Here is a 23,130-nt window from a genome sequence, read left to right as displayed (position 1 = left end):
GTAAACGAGAGTAGACAATAATTAAATAACAAATAATCACATATATTAGAAATTCCTCAGAGAGTATCTTAAATTTAAGGGCTAACGGGGGGTNAGAGTATCTTAAATTTAAGGGGTAACGGGGGGCCCTTAAATACTAGTGGCCGGCGAAGCGGCATAAAACAAATAGTTAATCTCAATTAAAACAAACAATAAATAACATTAAAAATAGTATAAAACTCAGCTGTATAGATGACGTTGTTGATGGTGATGAGTGGACTGTAAGAGATCTTATGGTAATGGTGTCGAACNGATGAGTGGACTGTAAGAGATCTTGTGGTAATGGTGTCGAACATCTGAGTATGACGAGTCAGAGTGTAGATCCCCAGGCACGTAATGGCAGATGAGAACAGACTACGGCAATGATAATGTTTAATGATGGTCAGGGCCCCCCAATCACTAGTGGCGTACAAGGGCACGTTAACTTGAGCACGAGGGTGCAACAACAAATAATATAAACTATGGCGTACAACGGTCGGACGATTTTACCATTCAAGCGAAGGCGCTTGCAACTGAAAAAAAGTGACACAAAAAACAATTGACTGACTGAATTACGACAATGAACTGTACACGGATGAAAACCGACACGGAGGTCATCGATTTGCCGAGATGGGTGGGCAAGGGGGTGAGTAAAGCAAGATGCTGGTGATCAGCTGTCCCAAGAAATAGTATAATCAATGATCTTTGTAACAACTGGTCAACTAGATCCTTCTAAAGGCGTTCTGTACCACACAAATTATAACAGGGTCGTTTTTTTATTAATCTACATAGCATGTAGACTAATAATAATAACAATGATATTATTATATATTTAAGAAAATCGCGTTAAATATGTTTGTCTAATAAGCATACAACTCGTATTGTTAGAACACAATTTCATAACTATACATACANACGGCTAGTTGTGCACCGCACTAGAATGCCGTTTTATCTTAAACCTGTTTAAAAAACGTTATTATTGATACGGGAGTGAGTCACCTAGGAGATGACGGCTAACTATACATCCAATAAGTAAACGAGAGTAGACAATAATTAAATAACAAATAATCACATAAATTAGAAATTCCTCAGAGAGTATCTTAAATTTAAGGGGTAACGGGGGGCCCTTAAATACTAGTGGCCGGCGAAGCGGCATAAAACAAATAGTTAATCTCAATTAAAACAAACAATAAATAACATTAAAAATAGTATAAAACTCAGCTGTATAGATGACGTTGTTGATGGTGATGAGTGGACTGTAAGAGATCTTATGGTAATGGTGTCGAACATCTGAGTATGACGAGTCAGAGTGTAGATCCCCAGGCACGTAATGGCAGATGAGAACAGACTACGGCAATGATAATGTTTAGTGATGGTCAGGGCCCCCCAATCACTAGTGGCGTGCAAGGGCACGTTAACTTGAGCACGAGGGTGCAACAACAAATAATATAAACTATGGCGTACAACGGTCGGACGATTTTATCATTCAAGCGAAGGCGCTTGCAACTGAAAAAAAGTGACACAAAAAACAATTGACTGACTGAATTACGACAATGAACTGTACACGGATGAAAACCGACACGGAGGTCATCGATTTGCCGAGATGGGTGGGCAAGGGGGTGAGTAAAGCAAGATGCTGGTGATCAGCTGTCCCACGAAATAGTATAATCAATGATCTTTGTAACAACTGGTCAACTAGATCCTTCTAAAGGCGTTCTGTACCACACAAATTATAACAGGGTCGTTTTTTTATTAATCTACATAGCATGTAGACTAATAATAATAACAATGATATTATTATATATTTAAGAAAATCGCGTTAAATATGTTTGTCTAATAAGCATACGACTCGTATTGTTAGAACACAATTTCATAACTATACATACAGAATGATCGATTCATCGTTGACCACTATTTTTTTCCTAATATAATAATAATATTAAGATTTGTCTTAGTATTATTTCGTCGGTATAGGATCAGGGGAACGCACAAAAAACAAAAAATTCTAAATAATTTTAACCAATTATTCTTGATGAATTTTGTTTTTAGACCACAAAGGTACTCTCACCTAAGTTATAACTTCTAAATCTAGAAGTACTAGCATTGTAACAATAATTTTTTATAAATTTTCTTAGACGTAAGACTGCTTATTTCCGGATACTCAGCAAAATCTTGTAATTCATATTTTTAATCGTTTTTTTTTTTTGTAAAACTTTTGAAACGAGGTGTTTTATTGTAAATATGTATAAACTACTTTTTTACGTTTATCACAAGAGATATATTTCATGCCAATTTTAAAACGTTAATGTTTAAAAACTTAACCTCGTTTCTACAGTTACAAATACAAATTTAAAAATCTTTTGCTATAAAATGATAAAATACGACTTGATATTTTTCACACGTAACCAACGATAACATAACGATTACAGTACAGATTTTTGAGTTATGAAAATAAATCATGTAAAGACTAGCCTATTACCCAATTTTAGAAAAAGTCCTTACTAATTTATATTGCGTTTCTTTGGAATGAAAAGGAATGATGATTAAGGAATGATAAAACCATTAATTATATCACCAACGCTTATTTTATATTTAATAGCATAATTTATTTACTTAGAATGAGTAGATTTTATGTGTAGAATTACTTTATTCTCATTTATATTTAATAAATATATGACCAAAGAAAAATTAATTACTTTCAGTATTATATTATACAACTTTAGTCTAATTATCAAATATTTCAATTGGTATTAAAAAAAATGACTTCAAACTTAAAAGTTCTTAAAAACTCCTGAATATATATAAAAATTTGCATCAGGATTTTTTTATTCTCAAGGGACATAGTACTGTCACTACGAAAATTATTGTATTTGGCATATCATAATTTCAAACGAATTTAGATTACAAAAAAACCTTAACATTTAAAAAAAATATGGATCAATTCAACTTTTATGAATATTTTAATTTCAATTTGTGTCATAATTATTTTTAAATTAACATCATAATGTATTTTCTAAAACGTAATCTTTTTAGCGATGTGAGAATCATGAATATGTTTACTTTAACAAAACAATATGTTATTGTTGACGTAATGTTTAATGTTATTTTTATTTTACTATTTTCTAATTGTTACTACTCTAATATAAAATGTTTAAAATATATACAACCTAACCATTCTTTAATCTTGATTTTTTGAAAATAAAGATTATCCATTTTTTTTAAACAGACTTCTCCGATAATGAATTTAACAATAGTCATTTGTGCATTTTTTTTGGCTAATAGTCGAGTTGACACCCTACCAGATTCTCTGACAAAACTTATAAAAAATCCAAGTTGGGCATATTTGTGTGATGTTATTATATACGAAAAAAAAAACGAAATAACTTATACAAAATTAATGGAGAATCCAAAAAAAAAACACGTAAGTCGTTTTATTACATGCAAACACGCGAATTGTATTTATTGTTTTAGTACTCTCATGTTGCATTTGGCAGAAGCATGTAAAGATGCCACGTTAGAAAGCGATAAAAACAATTGTACAGCTTCTTTTTATGACATTTTAAAAAACGTTAGTCTCCATATATCGCATTTTATAAAAGTAACAATCTTTCTTAAGAATTTTAATGGTTTTGAACCATTTTACTTAGAGGAACCTTTAACAAATTTCCATGAAAATATAAACGAAATATTAAACAAGACAGAAAAAAATCATACAACTTTACTAGAAATGATGAAACCAGTTACACTTTTAAAAGAAACTTTAGAGAAATCCATACTGTCGGTTGATACTAAGGTTTGCGGAAGAAATCAATCTCTGAACATACTGTTAGACAATAATAATTTGTTAAAAGAATATAATAATATAACTGTCAAATCCACGTCATTTTATATATTTCTTAAGAATAAAATTGTACATTATTCATCCCATTACTATATTACATATGTTTATGGCCTTGGCTTTAGATTTATTGAAGATAATGTAANTACATATGTTTATGGCCTTGGCTTTAGATTTATTGAAGATGATGTAAAAATATTGAATGTACAATAAATATTTATTAATTGTATTTTTTTTTACTATATTTTCGATATCACATTAGTTTTTCTTAATTTTACCCAATTACGATTGATGTAATAATAATACTAAGATAATAATTAGTTTTGTAAAATTAGAGTAAAAAATTAACTTAAAAAAATTTAATACAGTCGAGATCCAGTTGACTTGAAGTTGAAGCATTTTTTGATGTTTCTTTTTTTGTCACTAACACCACTCATTTTCAACTCTCACTGGATCTATTTTGATGAATAATAGTCCTAAGATCACAAATCGTATCTAGTCGAAGACATTAGCCTAAAAATTAAAAAAAATTTCCCTCGTTCTCGTAAATGGGGTAAATCCCCTAAAACAATACAATTTAAAAAATCATTAATTTTCGACATTTTTTTTTTTTCTTAAAACTGTCTTTAATTTTTTAAAAATGAGCAAATTAACATAATTTTTATCTTTGTATTCATCTTCGTACACTCATTGGTGGCTGTTTAATGTTACGACAATCGAATTATATTAAAATAGCTTTCGGAAATCACAGTTTACAACAGAAAGGGACATGTCCATAGCATGCTTTCTTTCTACAGTAAACTTTTATTTTTATATTTTTACATTTATCAGCTGTAACAAATTGGTACGACATATAACTCATAATCAACTATATAAATTAGAGGCCAAAATATTAAAAAAAAACATTTGCTTATGCAATGCCTCATGGAAAATGTTCTGAGAACTGAAAAAACTTCGTTTGCTTCAGTATCATTATTTACATCATCACATCACCATTTATTTTTCAAATCAAAAAGAAATTAAATCTGTAGATTATATAAACTCTTTAATACAGCATAAGTTAATGACTTCAATATTATAGTTGAAAGATTATAGTTATTTCTGAAAGACTACAAGTAAATTGATACAAGTGATCTCAAAGAATAAAAAAAATAATAATTAACACAACGAATTGAATAACATAAACATTTTACTATATTTTTATACATACTATATTTTTAATAATATTATGTTCTTGCTGATGTACCTATAATGAAAAATATATCTACTATTTATTTTAATTTTGAATGCACAAAGTTTTTTTGACAATATATTGTGTCACTAGTGATGAATAAAGATAACATTAATTTTATTTAATAATTGTTAAATATTTTTATTTTACTTATTTATATGCACATTAGTATCTAACATTTCAAAAAATATACAGTCAATAATACATGAATATCGTTATTTAAAGATACATTTACAATTAGTGCAGGGGGTGATGATAAATCCATTACAATTCTGTATTATAATAATACAATATTTCATAAAAACTTAAATAAATTGTTATTATGGTACACGTTTACTATGTTTATTGCAGAAAGGAGACATGACCTTAACCTAAAACAATTAATTCCAATGAATCTCTAAAATCTTTTTTTCTAATTAAGTTAAAATATTAATATATACTGTAAAAAACAATGCTAAGGTTTTAAAACTATGTATTTATTATTTCAATTAATATCCAGTTTTTTATTTCTCTTGAACAAGTATAAAAAGTGAACATGTCTTCCTTTCTGCATTTAATGACTCATTTACTATTAAAATAAAATCTTAAACATTTTATTAATATCAAAATATGTGTTGCCATTTGAAAAAACAAAGTTGACACATTTATAGGCATATGGGATGAACTTAAAGTATAACATAGCTCAAAATTCAAGAGAAATATGTAACTAATGGTAAAAAAAAAAAAAAAAACTGTTTACATTTTTTTTATTCAATAAGTAATTTAGTGGGTTATGTTAAAAAAACTACTCTGTATATATACATTGAAAAAAAAAATTTACTATAAGATACTTAATATTTTTTTTTTATTAAATAAATTGTTTCTGATAACAGAACCGCCGTATATACAGAGTGATTTTTTTATTATAGCCCTTCAATTACTTACAGAATAAATATAATTAAAAAATTTTTTTTTTTTGGTTATCTTTAGTACACATAATTCTTGAATTATTAACTATGTAATACTTTTTAAGTCCATCCCTTATACCTTGTAAGGGTGTCAACTTTGTTTTTTTTAATGGGAACACATATTTTAAATTTAATAAAATGTTTGAGTTTTTAATTTAATAGTACATGGCATTTGAATTTTTAATATAACTTTATTCGTTTATTAGATATAAACATTTAAAGTTTCAAATTTTTTTTTAAAATTAGTTTTTCATGTCATTGCTGTCGTAGTTACGGATTGTTTATTATCAATCATGACTATAATAGATATACTTTTTATATTGTCAGTTAGTGTATTTATAAACTCACAACAATGTGTCTTACTACCATTGATAATAACAATGTTGTGTACTTGCGAATATTGATGTCATATTAAAATACTAATGATGTTGATCCCTTAATTGAATTTTAAAAAAAAGTGGTATTAAAAAACATTCGCAAATAGAATATCTTAGAGTTACTTTGTTCATTAACATCTTCAGTGTTAAGAGACACATTTTAAAAGAAAAAAAAAGATTTTTATTTAAAGAAAACTTATTCAAAGGTAATCAAAAATGGTGGATATAAAATTTTAATATAAAGAATAAAGTTTAAATAAGTACTTTTAGTAAAATTGAATCTATATAGAGCAGATTTCATTTTAAGCTATTATTTTACGGTTGGCGATTGCTCTGGATTCTTGGTAACTTAAAATTTACATAAACATATATATATGAGGTAATATTTCTTTTCTTTGCAATTGTGTTAGTAAAAGAAAAACACTGACACCGATATAAAAATTAATAAAAAAAATAATGAATTAAACTTAAAATCATAAGAGTTTCAATTATTTTAATATCTGTTCAAACAACACACCCATGAAGATATATTATATTATATTATATTGTTGTTCTTTTAATATTTATTTCTATACCTTTTTGAGTTATAATAATATACATTAATACAATTTTTTAAATATTAATAATTATTTTTTTCAATAAACTGTTTCATTTAAATTAAAACTATAAAATTGTTTGAAATAAATACTGTATATTAATACTTAAATTTTGTATTCAGGCTATTTTAAAAATACTTTACAAAATAATTTTTATTTAAAAATATTCCCATGGTCTCACAATATCAACAATGATAATCAAGCAGCCGACAATTGCGCTACTGCCTGTACTTTTGATAGCTAATCGAAGTTTATAAGATCCATAGAAAAATGTTTTGGGAACAAAAATGTTTGTTTTTTGAAGTTTTACAAAAAACTCATCTACATCTAAGTTACTCACGACATAATTATTCTGAAAAATAAATTTTGAAGAAAAAAATTAACACAATTATAATTTGATGCGATTTAAGTGTATCCATTCACGGAAAAAATTTTACAAATAAACTTATAATTTTTTTCTTTATTTGCATATTCTTATAAGTATTTAAATGTACATCAAATTAAAAGTGAAAAAAAATTTTTATCATTTAATTATGGACATAGTATAAAATATTTTTTTCTAGATGCTTATAGTTCCATGCTTTTATTTATAAGTTTAGATTATAGATCTGCCATGAATATTTTTTAACACAGCGCTCTATCTGCCCCCCTAATAAGAAATATTTCAGTTTATTTGTGAAGTTTCAGCCCTCCATAATACTCAGACTAAAACAAATATATTTGATTAATATTACTTTTATATCAAAGATCTTGCATGTTATTCAATATAATTCAATTAAAATAATTAAGTTAAAATTAGTATAATATATTTATTAATTAATCATAAAATTTTATTTTGTCGAGGCCATTTAAATCAATATAAAAAATATCGATATAATTTTACCAAAAAACTACCAATATTGAAATTATATCGATATTCGATTACTATTGTTGATCCCTAATATGTATTTAATAAAATATATTTTATATTTTATTAAATAGTATTTTTGTACTTTAATGTTGAATTTTAGCTTCGATGCGAAGCTGATAAGGTATTGGTTTTACTAAGATGTGTTTTTTTTTTGTGTCTGTTACCACTTTTTCTCCGCTCTCACCGAACCGATTTCTTTCAATGATACGTCAAAAGATCACAAATCGTATCTAATCGAAGACATTACTCTCAAAAATTAAAAAGATTTCCCTTGTTTCCCGTAAATGGGGGAAATCTCCAAAAAAATTACAAATTTAAAAATCGCTAATTTTCGATATTTTTTCAATTTTTTTTACTAAAAACTGCCATAACTTTTTTAAAAATGAACATATCAATATAATTTTTTTTTTATAGATACATAATGTTCTTATCTATGATTTGGTATATTTTTTTTTATATGTGACCCTTTACTTAGATTTAAAATGACAACTTTTTCACAAAAAATTAACTTTTTCAACTTAAATTTTGAAAGTGTTCCGGAAAGTCTGACACTTTTATATATATCTTAAATTAAAGCTAATGTAATGTACATTATTATGGAAAAAAAAAATTTCGGACTTTATTTTGTCTTCATGGTGAAAATGACTACCGAATGCTATTTTTGTGTGAAAATACTCGATATAATTTTTTACATTTTACATCAATACAATTTTTATGAGAAATAATATTTATATCCCTCTTTTATTCGACATACTTTATCTTAATCGGGATATAAATAAAGAAATAGCAGATCATGTAGCTTTTGGAATAATCCACCAATTTTTTAAAACTAAAAACTATCTAAAAATTTGCATCGAAGCGTTTTTTATGATAGTGATTTTAATCACTGTCAGATATCATTATACTTGACCCAACTATGCCACGTCATCACTGTGCCGCGACACCCCGTGCTGGGTTTTTTTCAATTGTAGTGTCATATTAAATGGACAAAAATTAAATTAACAAAAAATCATATAAAAATATTAAAAATTCATAACTCTATGTTGTTGTATTACAAACATACTTACTGCTTTAATTGGACATGAATTATCAGAAATATTTGAACTTTTTATAAAAACTATCCATCCTTCATTCCATTTTGATTTTATTGTGGAACAAGCATTTTTGGTATTATAAATAAAAGCATTATCTTTCCAACCACCTATTTTATCCATCACAGCTACGTTTACGTCTGCCTATTTATCATCAAACGATAAATTTACTTTACAAAAACTAATGGAAAAACTGATGATTTGACGAATTTTCGTTATTTGAGCACATATAAGAGGCTTACACAATAAAAACATCCTCAAAATTGAAAATTTTATGCCTCGAAAAATATTTCATTGAAAACTTAAAAGTAAATATTTTCCTGCTTCTATGCATTGTCGTATAGATAAATCTGGAAACTTGGCTATTTTATTGTACTATTATTGTAACGCGTTTTTCAAGAGTAAATAGCTGAGTTGCTAGACCTTTATATAATAACGTGCTTTTGTGAAAGCATTAAATTATTATAATAATAATAATTTAATTGAAATGATTTTTTTTTAATAAAATAGTTATTGAACATCACCATAGATTGGCATTGTTAACAATTTCTGAATGTGGTATTAATGAACGTTTATCAGAAATGTTTTTCTATATGAATTCCGTAGTATCACAGTTAATTAAAACAGTTTAAATTAAATGATTTAATTCAAACATAAATTAAACTTTCTAGTTAATATATTTTAGTTATACTAATGGGGAGATAAACACTATACAAGGTGTTTCACCAAGTTCTGACAATTTTTATCCAGCAAATATTTTGAATTATTTATTTTTTCATAATTTTTGTAGTTTTGATCTACGTTAAAAGTATATTTTTTATTATATGTCTCTAATTACATTTTTTAGTCCTTACAAAACATTTCGATGGGTTCGTAATTTTAGGACAATTACTTATTGAATTACAAGTATTTTAATACATGGAGAGAGTATGTAACGCAGGCGGATACAACTCTATGTGCACTACGCCTGAGATCCATACACACTTTACGTATTCATACTTTATACATCCAAAATTTAATGTGAACATTTTAAAAATAATATTTTTCACAAAAGTAAATTTTATGAAATATTAAAACCCTAAATATATCTAACTATCTACTACTTCATGGCTATTAAATATAGATGACGCAATCTATATTAAACATAGATAATGAGTTATCCTTAGTAAATTTTACAAAAGATGACCGACACTTTTAAGTTTTACTTTAAATTTCAGTTTTAGCTTAATAAAATTTTTGAACTACAAATATAATTAGGTTTAACTTGAACAAACAGAGTTGATCGTATGACTAATTTACGTTTGTTACTAAAACGAAATCAGTTTATACTACACTTACGGATAATAAATCATCAAATGGAATTTGTAAGTCTATATTACCCACTAGTAATATTTTATTTTTAGAAACTTTACTCTGATGAAGATTCAAGTCAATCTTATAGTTTGTACTAGTATTACATTTGAAAGCCACTTTGAATTTAAACCTGAACTCTCCCTATTTAAAATAATTAAAATAATTAATTGAATTTTACATTAATTAACATTTTGTTATAAACAAAATTATTGTTTTTAGAGCTTACTACAGGAAGATTTGGAAACAAGTTTCTTTCACATTGGCATTCTTTAAAAAAAAATAAACTTGTTGTTAATCCAAGTATCAGCAAAAAGTTGTCCATAATAATTAATAGTTATAAACAAACAAACGTCGAATAATAATAATATACAGAAATGAATACATTAAAAATTATAATTAAAAATACACAACCATGTTTCTACTAAATAAATTCGTTATTTATATTTAAAATTTTTTTAATTTTTCAAATAGAATTTTATCTCTGGGTTTATTTGTATATTAACAATACAAATTCTTATCATTTTTAATCTAATAACGAATATATTGTAATTTTTATATTTTAATAATGATTTTTTATCAATAACAATATAATTAGAGTTAAAATTATTTTTAAGTGACTAGATACTCTATTGTATTAAAAATATATATTTTTCTATATTATTATTAATTTTATTTATAATGCAATAATGATACATTAAATAAAATTTATAAATTTTTACAACTACACCATTTATTTATTTAACTTTAGTTAAGTTTAGCACATAACATGTGTAGCCTTAATTACTATGGTAATATAAAATAATAATAATAATAATAATTAAAATGTTTTATTTATATAAATTATGTTAATTACTAAATTTAATACTTTTTATAATTTTTTATAATTTTGAATGTTTCTTTAGTATTCTATTATAAGTAAAATTTCCTATGGTATTAGTTATTTTGTTATAAGTCTCTTAAAAATATAGTAAGTTGATCTGTAAAATATTATTATAATATATAATTATTTTACAGATATACTTTATTAACATATTATGCATATAATGTGTTATATAAATGAAAAATGATAAAAATGTTTACTCTTTTAAAAAATAATTATTAAAGTGAATTAAACTACCACAAAATATTAGTAAAGGTTATGAGTTTACATAAACTGTAATACACTTAATATTTTCAACAATGATTAAAATTTAACAGCGGTCGCAGTTCCTGTCTTAGCACTGATGCTCAACTGATTCTGTTTGCTGTTAGTTCCCCCGGATGGGTCATCTTACGGTAACTTTAACAGAGACACACACTTTGTTTCCTTAGTGGTCCCCTTAGCCATAACGAAGTTGCATAAGGTGACAGCTAATATAAAAAATTCTGTAAATTAAGGAAGAGTCGACCCCAAATAGTTGGAGGCTAAGGAGTTGATGATGGGCATGAAAAATTTAACAAGCAACACTATTATTGTTATAATAATTAATTACGACAATTTTACTAATCAAAATGATTAATTGTAAATATATTATATACTAATTAAATATACCATTTTTTATTCAAATTTACTTTGTAGATTAATTAAAAAGTAATAATTCTGCTACTTAGAAATTCTTTTTATTGAGTTAATTTTCTTTAAGAATTGTTTTCACGTTCTATTCCAACACAAATGACAATATATAATTAGCAATGATATTATTAAATATTTACTTTTAGTTGACCATAAAAAAATGAATAAAGTTGATGTTTAAAGTAGGAATTTTTTTTATTTATGTCCATAAATAATCGGTAACATAACATGTATAAATATTTAAAAATTAATTTGACCTATAAAGTTATATTTTAAATGTACTGAACACATTTCATAATCATTCCGTCGTATCACTAGATTATCAATTTATTTTAATAACATAAAACAATATCCGATAAAATTACTCACATGGGGTATTACCACGTCATGCTTTTCATTATGTTATTATGTAAATAGTGACATTAAAACACTGCCTGTGGTAGTCATAATCCCTTAAATAATTTTACACAAACCAAAAGCTTTATTGTTTTCAAGTTAATATGCAAAGCTAAATTTTATTCCTGTAAATTAACTTACGTATAACTGTTGTGTTTTCATTGAATATTCATTTGAACGTATACTTGCTTGCTTTTATTACACAATTCAAATGTATTACTTTAATAACTTTATCTCTTTTGATAGATGTTTACTTACTTGGTAAATATGATTTTCAATTAAAAAAAAACTAAATTAACATTTTCGACTGAGATATTGTCATTGAACGATAAATTATGAAAGTTGACTTTAATGCTCAATTAAATAATTCCATAGTTATGTTGAAAAATACCATTTTATTATTCAACAAGACTGTCGTTTTAGTTTCTCAATGACTGCGGCGAGAAACTTTCAACAGGAATGTGCGTATCAAATTCCTTTCCTGGCGCCTTATGAAAGATTAAAAACTAATGAAATTCCCACGAAAATTCCAATGTTTCCGTGCGCTTAATAATTTCAACGATTCATAACGCATCGATTTCAATCGTAATTTTATCATACTCTACTTTCGTAGTACACTTGGTCACCATTATATTTTAGAGAGTTGTAACATACCTATTAAATGTAATTAAATTATTATATAAAATTATGTCTTTTAACTAGATTACGAAGTGTGAGTATGTTTTTACATCTAATGTAGAAAGCAAAAGTTTTAATAGAGTAAAATATATATTTTACTTATAAAGAAAAACCATTTAAAATAAAATTCTTCTTTTGATTAGAAAATATTATAACGCTTATTGAATTGTAATATTTAAAAATAAATTGTTTTATATTTCACTAATGAACGACTACTGAACATAAAAGGTTCTAAATTTTGCAAATCTTCCATTATTATTTTTATTTCTTTATTTTCGAATAAATTTTTTAATGAAATATTATCACATAGAAAAAAATTGATTTGCTTAATCAACATTGATTGATTAAAATAACTTACTATCATTTTATCGGATCAAATAACAAAAGAGAGTATTTCTTAAAAGAAAAACTTTTTGATCTTATAGAATTGTTTGTAATAATGACTAGTCTAAAATTTCGAAGCACTTTGAACAGACAAGTAAAGCGTTTTGTTCAGCCATGACGTCACTTGATGCGATCGAGTGTCTATGCGTCGTCAACGAGACGCCAAACGAACAACCAACTCTTGACTTAAACGGCACACGACAGTCCGTTTTTCAGTCGCTTGAACATTGTTAGCGTTGATCGTCAAACAACATACTTTACAGTTTGCTTTGGACAGTGTAATTTTGCCATGCTAAAGTTAGTGCAAGCAGTCTTATGGTTGCTTGGAAGTGGTTGGTGTTGTATCGTTGCACTGGCCAGTAATCGAGTATACACTGTTCCTCTGGATGAATCTGGAGGCATGACACTCTATTGGACACTAGACCCGTCTGACCAATCGGTTATGTTCGAAGCCCATTTAAATGTATCCAGTCCGTTTGATTGGTGGGCTCTGGGATTTTCAAATCGTGGAAATTACACTGAAGCAGACTTTTGTATTATGTGGGTCGACTGGAAAGGCCACACTCGTATGGTGGTAAGAACAAATGTCGTGAACTTGTTATATTTACAGTTAATTTATTTCGCCTCTTCCACGTTTAATTTTACCATTTTAACTTAAACCTCCTTGGAAATGTTCACAAAGTATTGAAATATCTGATTTGTAATTTAATATAAGTTAAATGTGTGTCGATTATGCAAAAAATAACAACTATTTTAACGTCCAATGTAAATTTAAGAAAATTAATATCTAGTACTCACTTAAATCTTAAAAAGTAAAATTATCAAAAAAATATAGCGAAGAAATTATTTGACCTAAATGACACTTGAGAACTTTTACCGTTAAACGGAGTAATAGAGTTTAAAAGTATTAAATAACATTTTTTTTTGCAAATTTTGCTATTAATTTTTTTAATTTTTAAATTACCTTTTAAAATAAGTAATTAAAAACAATTAAAATAAAAAATAATCGTACGTTTATATCTTATAGGATGCTTGGGCTGATGATGTGGGAAGATTATTCATTGACGAGCAACAAGATTGCACCAATTTTGACATTACTCGATTTCACGATGGCTTAATAGCTTTAACATTTTCAAGAAAGTTTGATACTTGTGATGACCAAAATGATTATTTAATTGAGGTAACTTCATATTTTATTCAAAAAGTTAAGTTTAATGCAATTTCAGAACATTTTTTAACCAATTTTTATTTTGTAAAAGGGTGGAACAACTCACATAGTTTGGATGATAGGTGGAGGCCCATTGTTTGCTGTAAATGGTCTATTAGTATCGCAAGCTAAAAAGAAAGGTATGCAAAGAGTACAGCTGTTAAAACCTGAGAGACCTCCAGTAAAATTACCTAATAAGGTTTCTAAAATTGATATTTTGGCCAACAATGTTAACGTGCCTGCCGAAGAAACTACTTACTGGTGCCACGTGATGAAAATTCCTTTAGATTTATCGTTTAAACATCACATTGTTAGAGTAAGTTGTCTTTTTCAACATTATGTTTCAAATTAGAATTTTTTTATATTTTAATACGGGAGAATTTACTTTAATCTTTAAAATTAAAATCTATTAGTACCTTCTTTCATTTGATTCAAACATATGAACGGTTTTTGTGAAAAGGTCGTCAAGTCAAATTTTGTCATTTGTATGTTAATTATCAATTTTATTGGAAATTTTATAAAAATTTTATGATAAATTTACCGAGTAAAATTTTACTCCTCAAAAAGTCATGTGATATTTTAGATAAAATGATATAATTTAATAATGATAATGATATCAATATATATCCAATATATCAATATACCAATATGAAAATCCTATGATTTCAGATACGTCAACTTATTTAAAAATTAATTAATAGTATGCTATTTTACCTGAAATTTTTTCAATACATTTGACACAATATTTAAATTATATAATTATCTTTCGGAAGAACATTGATATTTTTATTTTTAGCTGTTATACAGAGTGATATCCATTTATCATTACTCGACTCAATTACTTGCAAAATAAAAATATCGATGAGCATTTTATTTTGGTTATCTTAGGTACATGTTTTTTTCAGTTTTTCAATCATAAATTGTTTTATTAATTCCTTGTACCTTATAAGGGCATTCAATTTATACTTTAAAATTATATTATGCATATTTAACTAGCTTAGGAAATTGTTAGATTATTTCAAAATAAACTTCAATTCCTATTACATTAATTATATCCTCATTAGTTGTTATTTAGTTTATAAGTATAATATATGAAAAAATTCTTATTATAGTAATTAAATTTAGTATGATGTTGATATTTAACAATTTAAGGTTGTAATTTTTAAGGAGAAATTATAAAGTAGTTATTTATTTCGTTACTTTTATGGCAACGCATATAATAATTTAAGGGTTTGATGCAACACTTTTCAAATAATAATTTTTTGTTAATTATGAATGAATACACTGGCCTACAAAGAATGTCCATCAGAGTCACAAATATACTCTCCTTGGTCAATATTTTGCCCTAATTTCAAATCTGCAATTCGATTTTTCCATCGCCTTTGATTTGTGATATTATTACTAATTATTTAACAACGAGTATTAACATATAAAAAACTATAGGTCAAAATACAATTCAACAACACGTCGGCGGACAAAATCATAGAGGAAACTAGGCACGGAATATTTCTGAATAACAGTATGTTGGAAATACTATAGGATATAATTATACGGAATAAAGTTCTGAATATTTCAATTGTAGCATCTATTTAAACACAAAGAGTTAGAAAAGATAACTATAATTATTATTGAAATCGATCCTATTATTTGTGGTGATATTTAATTTTAAAAATACATACTTTAAATAAAATATTTCTATTAAAAATATTTGACATCCAATTTCTTATAGTGGAATAATCGTCCGGAATTATTTTTATGTCGTTATATATTTGAAAATGTTCAATTTGATGTAAGTTTAAGAACGCAGTCCTTCCGGAACATGTCAAAATTGGGTAAAAAAAAATTAACATGCGTGAGTGGTCTTTTTTAAACTCCTCTTGTACTTATGATTTTTATTGGGTTACTATAAAAGCATATCCCATAAAATAATATTTCATCTAGGATTTTTTATTTAAATTTCATTACGATTAGCGTTTTTAAACAGAAGTTATAGTAATTTTAAAGTGCAGATGATTTTTTAAAACTGCCGATTTGTATAGTTGCATTATTTTAAGATATTTGTCTAAATTTCAAAAAACAAGTAATTTTTTCAATATTTGGTGATTATAAGTGCAATTAGATATAAATCGAAATATTTTAACGTATGATTCATTAAAATTGGTCCAGTAAAAGTTGAGCAAATTTATGGACTGAATAAAACGCACACCATTAAAAGAACTAAATTGAGCTTTTTAAAAAAATGAATTATAATTGGAAAAATCCATTGATGAATTCAGTTGAAATTCAAAATAATTTTTTTAGAAATATTTTATCCAGTGTTATGTTATTGAAAAATAATTATAATAGTATAGACTAGTAGTAGACCATATTAGAGTCAAAAAATAAACAAATAACAAAGTAAAATTATACAAATTTGTATTTGAAATCGATTACCATATTAAATCAAATTCGATATTTAATACATAAGTGACAAAATAAATTTTGTCCATATAGCGAAATTGGACTAAGTAACTTTTAAATTGATAAATGAGACATATTTTTTCAATTTTTAACGTTATTATTTTCAAATAGATACAAGTTATGATCATTTGCCATATCGTTAAAAAATTGGTCAAATGAGAGTTGGGAAAAATGAATAACAGCCACAAAAATTAACCATATAGTAAAATAATTTAACACGAATTATAAATTTCTTCTTATGAAGGGAAACTACAATGATGGTGTCATTTATATTCGTAGAATTCAATCAATCTAAATGAAATATAAATCAAATGATTTTTAAACCTTCTTTTCTAAAATAAAAAAAAATGAAGAAAAAAGTGCAATCAAAGTCACTGCGGCGTCTGGGTTCAAACCTCGTACCCCAAATGTGAAAGTTCTTAATAATACCAATGTATTAAATAAACATCGCATTTGTAAATTTATAAAAAGGACAATTTAAGTTAGTTCAAAATTATAAAGACATTTTTATCTACTGAAAAGAAGAAAAAATCTAAAATATGTTCAACTTTATATTCTATGTCAGTTAGATTCTTATAATTATTATGAAAATCATCGACCACGTTACTATGACAAAAATGAAGAGTTATACAGGTTTAAAGCCAAAATAAATATTTTTCAAGAAAAATTAGAGGGGATTGGTCCCCTTACTATTTTTTTCTTAAAACACCAATGCGTAAAACAAACATTGTTGATTATGTCAATTTTAGTTGGTTTAAATGTTATAAATGTGATAAAAAAACTATCACATTGTGGTCGTACCGTAGTTAGAACAAGTACAAATAATATCTGAAGGTGATTACTATAACTATCACTTTCAAAAATTGTTATAGGCCGGTCATTTTCTTAATTATATAATTTTCTATTTTATAGTCAAATAAATATAGTGTTCAAAAAGTAAGGAAACGGGTTAATTTTTACAAGCAATAACAACAATAGAAACTCGTTTCCTTACTTACTGAACAATCTATACATTTAAAAATTAAAGTTGATATTCCTATAAGACATAAGGAATGAACTTAAAATATGTTTTATAACACATAAGTATAAATACATATGTAATAAACAAAAGCCTAATACAAAATTCACAAAAAAATTATTATTTCAAGAGAAATTGATTGTCTAGTGTTAAAAGAATCATCCTTTATAAAATGGTAGCATATAATGAATGTAATGTAATGAATATTTAATTAGTTTGAGTCAGTTATTGAGAAAAAAAACAGAGGGGTGGTACATCATATAGAAGTCTTTCATTGTGAAGCCGGTGCTGGCAACAATATGCCTCTTTATGATGGACCATGTTTTAATGAAAAACGGCCATACAAAACGCAAGTGTGTAAGAAAGTTATAGCTGCTTGGGCTATGGGAGCACCAGCTTTTGTTTATCCTGAAGTATGAACTTTTAATATATTTATTGAAACCTAAATACGCACTTACATAATTTTGCTTATTTATTTCTATTCATTAAGGAAGCTGGCTTACCCATCGGTGGACCAGATTTCAATGAATTTGTAATGTTAGAAGTACACTATAATAATCCTGGTTTGATTAAAGGTAAATAACATAAAATAAAAATTATTTTTGAAAATTATTTATATAGATGTATAAACTTCTCAGGTATAGTGGATAGCTCTGGTATTAGGTTGTATATAACACCAAACTTGAGGAAGTACGATGCGGCGGTAGTGGAGTTGGGATTAGAGTATACTGATAAAATGGCTATTCCTCCTAATCAATCCGATTTCACACTGAGCGGTTACTGCATATCCGAATGTACTGCAGAAGTATGATTCTTAACAAATGTTTACTATTTTGATAATTTTGATAAATATAATATATATTATATATAATTATATATTATATTAATAAATTATTTTTATATTCCGTCACGAAATATTTTACATTTGTGTTAATAAAAGGATTCTAATAGAAAGCATGGTAGTTTAATTATTCATGAAATATTTAACGCATTTTAGTTATTTAATTTTATTATCATGTAAAGATTTAAAATATGTATTTAATAAATTGAATTAGGTTTAATTTATGAATAATTTAAGAAATATAAATCATTTATTTTCAAAAATTATTCATTTATGTTAATGTTATGATTTTAGTTTGTTCTAGGTTTGATAGTATTATGTTTTAGAGATAGATAGCGCTGGTCATTTGACATTTATCGTATTATTACTTTTTATGAGGCTGAACTGATAACACTTTTTTTCGATATTTACTGCCAATAATAAATCGATAATTTAAAATTTTAATAAATGAAATATTTAAAAATACGCTAATTCTCTGCACAGTAATCAAATAAAACCTTCAGTATACATCGTTAGATTTATTTTTAGCCCTTACAGTTCATTATGCACGTCTATTTTCAATCAATTTTTGCATTAAACAAGAATAAAGAAATCTGTTTTTACATTTCAACGTTAATTTGAAAATAACAAGTATCTGACATTTTTTTAAATAATTTAGAAAATATTTTAGAATCTCGCTACTTTTATTTTTCATCCATGATTGTTTTTTATCATGTGCACTTCAAAATACAACTATAAATTTTATTAGCATAATCAATTCAGTCCTATACTAGTAAAGAATCGAGAAAATCTTGAGTTTCTTGATTTCAGAGCTTGTTGAATTACAATTTTTTCAATAAATAATGGTTTTACATTATTCCATAGAATCTACATATTATATACAATAACTATGTTCTTCTTTTCTAAAAATTACAATTTACATAGTTTACAAGGAATTCCCATCAGAAATGAAAATATACTTTTCTTGATCAATTTTTCGTGCAAATTTTAAATTTTCAAGTAGATTTTTTTTTATCACTTCCAGTTTTTGAGATAATTACTAATTTTTTTGATTTTTATCGCTTTATCAGCCCATTAAGGGCCGTAGACAATAAGAGGAGATTTCTTAACCATTTATACTCCAGGACGGGTGGTTAGTCCGTCGCCGGAGAGAGGGATGGCGACTTCAATTACCGAACTGATCTATTGTTCGACAAATGAAGCCGCCCGAGACAATACCGCGTTACTGACTCGGACACACCGGCCCTTATAATTACTAATTAAAAAGCAAAAAATATGGATATTTGACGAAATTTCTAGTTTGTGTAATTAATTTCTTTTTACTAATCAGTAATTATATTAAAAACAAGAGGTAATAGAATATTTAATTTCAGATTTGATACCACCCGAAAAATTTATTTAGAAAAGTATATTTTCATCTCTGGTGATTAAAAAAATTTAATTTTGTAGATCTGTATTATTAACAAGAAAAGGAATTTGATTAGAGACACACTTTTAATTGATAGGGTTTATGAAGTCATTCGACATGAAACCACGTTGAGCTTTTTTAATTAAAAAACTAGTACAGTTGTAAAAGCTACTCCATGTAGTTATAACAATTATAACAAAGTCTAGGTGTTATGCGCCTTTATATATATTTTTTGAGTCACTTTAGAGCGTTTAAATTTTGTGAAACTTTGTCATATAATTATATAGGATATTCATTAAGTAAGGAAACGGGTTTCTATTGTTCTCATCGTTTGTAACAATTGATCTGTTGTCTTACTTACTGAACATTCTGTATAGTAAAGTAGAAATATTTTTTATTTTATGGTGAGATAAACTGCCCTAATCCTCCCTTAACTATAACAGAAGTAACAACATATTACTAAGTTTCCAAGTCTTCTTCTTTTTCCTCGCTTTTATCCCAACTACTTGGGGTTGTCCACCCTTTCCTAAACTTCCACTTGACACGATCTCCCACATATCTATGCACACACCATACGTACACATCCGTCTTCATAACACATTCAACAAAAACTAATTTTACAAGTTATTTTAAAAAAATTTGCTAGTGTTATGAATAGTTTATATAAATTTATAAATGCATATAATTCCTAGCTTTAATAATAACTTTAATCAATGAATATTTGTGCTAATATTAGAAATTTTAATTATTTTCTAATACCAGAGTATACCACCCTCAGGAATTGAAGTTTTTGGATCTCAACTTCACACTCATTTAACAGGTACGAAGATCTACACAAAACATGTACGAGATGGCCAAGAACTACCGGAACTTAATAGAGACAATCACTACAGTACCCACTTTCAAGAAATCAGATTACTTAAAAGACCAGTTCGAGTACTGCCAGTGAGTTTTTACATTATTTATAAATTTAAGTAATTTGTAATCTCCTACTCTATTATGTTCTTACTAACTTTCATTATATAATTGCTCTAAAATGTAGTTAATTAATTACAACAAATATTTATTAAGAAATAAAAATAAAAACAGTTTATAATTGTAATCACAGTATTAATATAGATTTTGGATCATTAAATAGTTATGTTTTTAAGCTCAGAATAAAATAAAGATAAAAAAATATATATATTTCCTGATTGACAAGCGTAATTAAAATACTCTAATTGATTTTACCATAATATATTTAACTCTTGAGACGATTGTTTAATAGCTTCGACGGTGCGATGACCGATGAAACACGTACAAGGGCGCTCCTTAGAGAACTATACGGGAATAAAAACAAAACATAAAAAAATAATGTAGATTATTCTATTATAATAGAAAAGATAAAGAACAAAATATGTTATAACCCTCGGGATTTGCTGCACAGTTCAGTATTGGAGATTTTTTAATTAATTACAACAATAGCAAACAGGCGACAATTAACACACCGAAATTAAAAACTATAATGTGGTTGTATTACTCGATTGAAACAGCGGTAGCGGCTAGAGTAGATCATATACTTGTGTAATAATTAAACATGTATAACTAACCTAGACAATCATAAAAGGGTCGTTAGTCGGAACTGTTTTTGATAACATTGTGTTATAATAGTATATACTACAATTCATTTTCTATTTTAGTATTAGTAAGTTTCTTTGATCAAGTCTGTCGAACTGAAAGATTAAAGAATTCATAATAGATGAAATTTGAAAGCATTCGTGATCTGTTTTACTTATGCTATAAAATTATGGAAGAATTTTGTATTTAACGACTGTAAGAATCATTAACTAACCGAAAATCTTAAAATTTCTTAAAACTTGTTGCACTGTTCATATAAACTGATCTTTAAAAATAGTAACAATAATAGAAAGTGATTGTCGAGCTATAATAATACTAAGTATTTAAATCTATAAAAAAAACCGAAAGTATTTTAACTACTGGTACAATATAACAAAATTTAATTCATTACATATCTATATTAACATATTTAATGTTAAGTAATTCATAGCATAAGATTTCACAAAAGTTGACATTTAATAATATTACGAAGATCATGCTCTTCATTTTAATTATCGGTACACATCATTATAATCTTCCTGGTGCATTGTGTCGGCTGTTCTTGATTATTAATAATTTTATTAATAATTTTTTTTATTACAAATTATACATAAGTTTATATATTTTATAGGGTGATGCATTGATAACTACGTGCCATTTTAATACAGAATTCCGTCAAAACATTACTTTGGGCGGATTTAGTATAACCGATGAAATGTGTGTTAACTATGTTTATTATTATCCTAAAACCGAACTGGAAGTATGTAAAAGCTCAATAAGTGATCAAAATCTTCGGACCTATTTTAAGTTTTTAAAAGAGTAAGTGTTTCTATCATGATTCAAATATAGTAGACATGATACGAATTTATATTCCACAGATGGGAGAGGCAACCAACATCTACTGAACAAGGAATAAGTGATAACTACAAAGCAGTAGAATGGACACCAATGAGAAACCAAGTTCTACACAAAGTATACGAAGATAGTACGTTATCAATGCAATGCAACAGAAGTACCGGTGAACGGTTTCCAGGGGATTGGGAAAATAGACCTACCACTAAAATTTCATACACTTTACCACCTCTAGCAAGAAACTGTCCAAATTAAGTCGTTAAATTAAAAACATCTAGTATAAGAGAACTATGAAATTATTTTAATTGCAATAAAGATATAATTAAAATAATACATTTTTATTAGCTTTACTTATAATTGCATATATATATCTTATT

At 26.3% G+C, this 23,130-nt stretch overlaps 2 protein-coding genes across 2 annotated transcripts; one reads left to right on the top strand and one right to left on the bottom strand.

Annotated features, from left to right (window-relative positions):
* Positions 1–7,164: 7,164 nt before the first annotated feature.
* LOC126909214 (uncharacterized) lies at positions 7,165–10,683 on the bottom strand. Its single transcript, XM_050691631.1, has 4 exons — positions 10,588–10,683; positions 10,347–10,502; positions 8,985–9,152; positions 7,165–7,359 (listed from the first exon to the last, which is right to left on the bottom strand). Exons 1-4 carry the CDS (start codon positions 10,681–10,683, stop codon positions 7,165–7,167), a joined length of 615 nt encoding a protein of 204 aa, XP_050547588.1.
* Positions 10,684–13,453: 2,770 nt separating this feature from the next.
* LOC126909213 (dopamine beta-hydroxylase-like) lies at positions 13,454–23,119 on the top strand. The gene is made up of 9 exons (XM_050691630.1): positions 13,454–13,945; positions 14,399–14,551; positions 14,631–14,894; positions 18,272–18,469; positions 18,547–18,631; positions 18,695–18,861; positions 21,068–21,250; positions 22,533–22,720; positions 22,780–23,119. The coding sequence occupies exons 1-9, from the start codon at positions 13,661–13,663 to the stop codon at positions 23,006–23,008; spliced, it is 1,752 nt and encodes a 583-aa protein (XP_050547587.1). The 5' UTR covers positions 13,454–13,660; the 3' UTR covers positions 23,009–23,119.
* Positions 23,120–23,130: the final 11 nt, after the last annotated feature.

This window comes from Daktulosphaira vitifoliae, unplaced genomic scaffold (assembly GCF_025091365.1).
Source record: "Daktulosphaira vitifoliae isolate Bord-2020 unplaced genomic scaffold, ASM2509136v1 Scaffold_187, whole genome shotgun sequence".
Lineage (NCBI taxonomy): Eukaryota > Metazoa > Arthropoda > Insecta > Hemiptera > Phylloxeridae > Daktulosphaira > Daktulosphaira vitifoliae.
Note: the sequence above shows the minus strand (reverse complement) of the source record. Positions and strands in the feature narration are given on the sequence as shown.

Coding starts and splice junctions, on each gene's coding strand:
- LOC126909214 (XM_050691631.1), bottom strand. CDS start 10,683: ATGGACAACTTTTTGCTGATACTTGGATTAACAACAAGTTTATTTTTT. Junction 9,153..10,346: donor CATTTGATGATTTATTATCC/GTAAGTGTAGTA, acceptor GATGATAAATAG/GCAGACGTAAACGTAGCTGT. Junction 7,360..8,984: donor ATTCATGTCCAATTAAAGCA/GTAAGTATGTTT, acceptor TTTATTTTTCAG/AATAATTATGTCGTGAGTAA.
- LOC126909213 (XM_050691630.1), top strand. CDS start 13,661: ATGCTAAAGTTAGTGCAAGCAGTCTTATGGTTGCTTGGAAGTGGTTGG. Junction 18,470..18,546: donor CAGCTTTTGTTTATCCTGAA/GTATGAACTTTT, acceptor CTATTCATTAAG/GAAGCTGGCTTACCCATCGG. Junction 21,251..22,532: donor GACCAGTTCGAGTACTGCCA/GTGAGTTTTTAC, acceptor TATATTTTATAG/GGTGATGCATTGATAACTAC.